General features: G+C 40.5%; 1 protein-coding gene across 1 annotated transcript in view; it reads right to left on the reverse strand.

Annotated features, from left to right (window-relative positions):
* MITD1 (microtubule interacting and trafficking domain containing 1) overlaps positions 1-5,921 on the reverse strand; it is a 14,640-nt gene that overhangs the window by 4,560 nt on the left and 4,159 nt on the right. The window contains exon 2 of the mRNA XM_007959467.2: positions 343-444. Coding sequence (XP_007957658.1) covers positions 343-444 — 102 coding nt within the window. The remainder of the gene's footprint in view (positions 1-342; positions 445-5,921) is intronic.

The following is a 5,921-nucleotide window of genomic DNA, read 5'->3' on the forward strand; positions in this document are numbered from 1 at the left end:
CAGAAGGCTGGCAGTTCAAACCCACCAGCCACTCCTTGGAAGGAAGGTTGGGCAATCTACTTCCGTAGTGATACCGCCTCAGAAACCCAAGGAGGGGGTCTCTATGTCAGGAGGGAGTCAGGTCTGACTCAACGGCACATAACAACAACAACAACTAACTACTCATCCACCAGAGGGAAGAAAAAAAAAAGAAATGAGTCTCTTCTGTACCGGGGAGCATGTATAAGCATCTGTAAGCATGGACAAATGGTCCAGATGGCAAAGTGCTTTCAGGAGCAGGAGTCAGAACCACAAGGTGAAGGGGACTTCATCACAACTCATTTTCTGAAACAGTCTCTTTACCTTCTTTTTCTTGATCCAGGTATTTCTTTATGTTTTCTGCTCTATCCATGTAGTCAGAAATTTTTTTTCTGAGATTATATTTCTTTGTGTCATCTTTGGTACCTATAAATTAGAAAATATATTCTCAAGTTTTCAGAACAGTTTTTCTATTTAGTACAGGCATTATGTCCGGTTTCCCAAATTTTCCAAACATTTTTGTCCTTTAGCATGATTTGGCTCACTGCTAAAATACACAGATGATAGGCTCAAATTAGGATTGATTGTGCAGGACCTTCAGTTTTGCACCAAGCATCTGAAGCATCTTTAGGATTAGGGACTCTAATAATGTGACTCCCCTCTGGGGACACCTGGTAGGTTGAGAAAGGTGGCTATTATATGTCAGACCTGGGTCTGAGCAGCATTTTGTCCTGATTGTTTACACATCTTTTCCACTACAAAACCAACTTCTCTTCCAGACTTCCTATTATATAATTAATGCTCATTTTCCCAGCACCTCAAGAATATATGTTATGTTTGAATATACATTGTCAATAAAATCTTACTCAAGCCCCTCACCAAATCACTTCCCCTTCCTTCTGATACTGTTGTGTTTTCCATAAAAATTTCATTTTTAATCTCCCAGTTTTGTAACATTTTACTTTGAATTAATTTTGTATTTACAATAAAGTTATAAACAATACTCTTGCAGATTCCCCCAGTGCTAACACATTACATAGCCATAGTATAATTATGACAGCCAAGAAATTAACCTTGATGTAATACTATTAACTCATCTACAAACCTTATTCAGCTTTCACCAATTTTCCCACTAAAAAAAGTTATTTTTTCAGTCCAGGATCCCGCATTGCATTTAGTTGTTACATCTCCTTAGTATCCTCCAATGTGTAACAGCATTTTAGTCTTTCCTTGTTTTTTGTGACTGTGAGACACTTATGAAGAGTATTGGACAGTTACTTTGTAGAATGTTTCAATTTGGGTTGTCTGACGTTTAGATGTCTGATGATTAGATTGAGGTTATGCACTTTGTGGCAAGAAAATCACAGAAGTGGCATGCCTGTCTCAGTACAAGATGTTGTTTTGTCTTATTACTGGTGACGTTAACTTTGATCACTTGATTAAGGGGAATTCATAAATTTCTCCATTGTAAAGTCACTATTCTCACCTTGGTAATTAATACATGGGAACTCTGGTGGCATAGTGCCTAACGCATTTGACTGCTAACCAGAAGGCTGGTGGTTCAAACCCCCTAGCCCCTCCTCGGAAGGAAGATTGGGCAACCTACTTCCGTTGTGATACTGCCTCAGAAACCCAAGAAGGGGTTGCTGTGAGTCAGATCCAACTCGACAACAGTAAGTTTGGTCTGGCTTTTGAATTAATATGTATCTGGTGGAGAGACACTCTGAGACTCTGCAGAGTCTGTTTCTCATCATTCTTTTGCCCACTAATTTAGCATCCATTGATGGCTCTTGCCTGCAACAGTTACTACTATGGTGTTCGCCAAATGGCAATCTACTTCCATCATTTCTTCTACATTTATTGATTGGGATTTTTCTGTAAGGGAGAGCTGTCCCTTCTCTCCATCTATTGTATTCAATTATTTTTATCAGTATACACTCACAAAAATTCTTTTATGTCTTATGACCCAATACTATGATTACTTGCTTACTCAAATTTTATTAGCTTTGGCTTTGAAAGCACCTGCATATTAGCTTTTGTGTGCTTTCAACAGATCCCCACCAATTTTTGAGCACTTCCTCATTTTCTGGTGCAAGATTTTCCATGCCCCAGAAAGAAATGGAAACAACCATTTCTCCAAGGATTCCTGGTTCCTTTTAATGAAGAACAGTACTGAGTAACCAAATTTTGGGCACTAGGTGTGCTCATTGTTACTGGGGTGGAGTCCCATCACCAGTTCTAGATCCTCTCAGCTGACAGAGCTAGAAAGTACATATAGGTTTACTAACACACACATACATCTGTATTTATTGCTCTATCTACCATTAATACATATATTAAAAACCATGACTTCATGCTGATAAACTTTAATTCCATAGAGTTCATTCTAGCTTCCCCCCTTTCCTTATTTGTAACATTTTTCTTATTATCCACAATATATTTATTTGCTCAGTCCTACTAAAGTAGTTCCAAAATTACTAAATGATACCCATTAGAAACAAATTTACCAACTAGAATACATTATTTGTTTCATCTTTAACCTTACAGAACGTCAAAATACTATTTTCTTATTTCATGATAGTGATTTTATTTATTTATTAAAAAATTTATTGTGATTTGGATGAAAGTTTACAGAGCAAATTCATCTTCCATACAGCAGTTCACATACATTGTGTCTCATGACATTGACTGCAATCTCCCACAATACAACAGCTCTCCTCCCACTTCCTCCCCATAGCCACCTCTTCCCTGTGTCCTTGGCTCCCAGGCACTCCTCCCCCCAAGCTGTCTCTCTGTGCATACACAGCCCTCCTAGTCTTCATGATCTCTCCAAAGAGTGTAACTACCTAATGTAAATGTTCAGCTCATATGCCTGTCTTTTGTTTGTTGTTTGGCTAGAACTACAGGAGTGGGTTCAATTCCAGACCTGTAAGGCAGCTAGGGGTTCCACCAGGCTATATCAGACCAGAAAACCTGGTCCTTTTTTTTTTTTTTTAAATAGTTTTGAGTTTTGTTCCACATTGTTCTCCCACTCTATCCAAGATCTCAACATAGATCCCCCTCCAAGTTCAAAATACTATTTTTCAAAGATTCTTAGATTACCTATTTTCTTCCCCACCTCCTTAATCATACATATTACAAATGAGTAAGATAGAGAAGTGTCACCTCCTCCTTACCCTTGCCACCCACTACCATCCCCTTCTTTCTACCTCTTTTCCTACCCACAGTACTTTAGGTAATCAATCCAATTAGTTTCTGGTTTTATGCTTCCTGTATTTCTTTTAGTGAGCTCTGGGTAGCATAGGGGGTAAGCCATTTTGGGCTGCTGAACAGAAGATTGGCAATTCAAACCCACCAGCTGTTCCGTGGGAGGAAGATGAGACTGCTAACCAGAAAACTGGGGCTTCAAACCCACCAGCCACTCCTTAGAAGGAATACTGGGCAGTCTACGTCTGTAGAGATACCACCTCAGAAACCCAAGGAGGGGTCACTATGAGTTGGCTCTGACTCAACAGCAGTGAGGTTTTTTTTTTTTTTTTTTCAGTAAATATAACCTTGAAGTGTCCTGTTTGTTGTCAGGATCAGGCATTTTAGAGTCCCTGGGTGGTACAAATGGTTAACATGCTCGGCTCCTAATTGAAAGGTTAAAGCTTCAAGTCCACCCAGAGGTGCCACAGAAAAAAGGCCTAACAATCTGCTTCCAAAAAAAAAAAAAAAATCAGCCACTCAACACCCTATATAAGGAGCTCTGGTGGCATAGTGCCTAAGGCACTTGGCTGCTACCAGAAGGCTGGCGGTTCAAACCCACCAGCCACTCCATAGAAGGAAGACAGGGCAATCTACTGCCATAAAGATTTACCACCTCTGAAACTCAAAAGGTGTCACTATGAGTCGGAATTGATTCGATGGCAGTGAAGGTTTTTTTGGTTTTTAAACACCCCATAGAGCACAGTTCCACTCTGACATACATGGGGTCAACAGGAGTTGGAATCAAGGGTCAATTGGTTGGTTTTCAGCACTGAACAACTACAGATAGAAAAAAATCTCACTGTTGTTGCACACAGTCCTGTGCATTTCTCACACAGAATTCTGGTACATGTTTCTTAAGAAAACTTTCTTTTGCCACTTGTTGTTAGGTGCTGTCATGTTGGCTCCTACTCATAGCAACTCTATGTACAACAGAACGAAACACTGCCCTGTCCTGCGCCAGCCTCACAATCCTTTCTATACCTGAGCCCCATAGTTGTAGCCACTGTATCAATCCATCTCGTTGAGGGCCTTCCCCTTTTTCATGCTCTCCAGGGAATGGTTCCTTCTGACAACATGTCCAAAGTAGGTGAGAAGAAGTCTGGCTATTCTTGCTTCCAAGGAGCATTCTGGCTGCACTTCCTCCAGAACAGATTCTTCTGGGAGTCCATGGTATTTTCATTATTCTTCGCCAACATCACAACTCAGAAGTATAAGCTCTTCTTCAGTCTTCCTTATTCATTGTCCAGCTTTCACATGCTAGGAGGCATATGAAAGTGGATTTTGCCACTACATGATTTTATTTTTGTTTACTTTATATAAAACTGTTTAATCAGAAAAGCAAAATAGTATAATGAACATCCTTATTACCTATCACTTAGATTTAGGTGTTAACATTTTGCCATATTTGCTTCAACTGTTTTTTGTTGTTTAAATAAAATTAAATTTGAGACATCATAACACTTCTCCACAAACATTTCAGTCTGTGTCTCTAAAAATTAAGGACCTTTTTGAAACAAACACCGCAAAACCAAAACCTGTTGCTGTCCTAGATTTCTACTCATGGTGCTTCCATAGGGTTTTCTTGGTTATAATCTTTATGGAAACAGACCGCCAGGCCTTTCTTCCATGGTACCAATGGATGGGTTTGAACTATCAACCTTAAGTTGAGTAGACAAGTCCAAACTGCTTGCACTGCCTTGAGACATGAAACAACCACACTAACAAAATTAATAATTTTTATTAATAATTTAATGCTACCCAATCGAAGGGTTTCATTGGCTAATACTTTGAGGCAGGACACACCCAGTTTCAAGAAAATGAAACTTAAGAGAGTGGAAATTCCCAAACAGGCACTCCCCCTCCCCTTTCCTGTGCTTTTCTGCTTCTGTATACCTGCTGGCTGGCATCTTTAAAAAAATAACCAATCACCCTATACCCCATATACCCTGGAACAGAAAATGATAAAAGCCCTGTGTGGCCTTTGTTAGGGGCTCTGTCTCTGTATGTGAATCCGCAGAGCTGGGTGTCCACACAATAAAAGTCCTTCCTTTTTCACCATCCTGTTTGGCATTAGCGTTTCCCTTAGCGGCTCCAGTAACACTCTGAGAAGTGGATGTCTTAGTCTGTCTTAGTATGGAAGCCCCATTGAAACCTGTCCATCATGAGTGACTCTACTGGTATTTGAAATACAGTGGCATAGCGTCCAGCCTCACAGCAACATGCAAGCCACCACAGTACATAAACTGAAAGAAGAGTGGTGATTTTCAATTGCCTCATATGCGTGTGAAATCTGGACAATGAATAAGGAAGACCAAAGAAGAGTTGATGCTTTTAAGCTGTGGTGTTGGTAAAGAATGCTGAAAATACCATGCACTGCCACAAGAACAAATAAATCTGTCCTGGGAAAAGTGCAGCCGGAATGCTCCTTGGAAGGGAGAATGGCCAGACTTTGTCATTTCTACTTTGATCTGCACTGAACACTTTCCCTTGTTACCCTCCCGAGAGGGACCGGGTCTCCAAGAGCAAGGTAAGCACGGGCGTAGCACAGAGTAGCAGGCCGGAAGAGCAGGAGAAAGGGGTAAAACCCAGGGAGCCAAAGAGAAGAGCAATCAGCCGAAGGGATTAGGTGAGGAGGGGAAACTCAGGGACACCCC

Source organism: Orycteropus afer, unplaced genomic scaffold, assembly GCF_000298275.1.
Source record: "Orycteropus afer afer isolate SDZICR_OR568_19922 unplaced genomic scaffold, OryAfe1.0 scaffold00017, whole genome shotgun sequence".
In the NCBI taxonomy this organism is placed as follows: Eukaryota; Metazoa; Chordata; class Mammalia; order Tubulidentata; family Orycteropodidae; genus Orycteropus; species Orycteropus afer.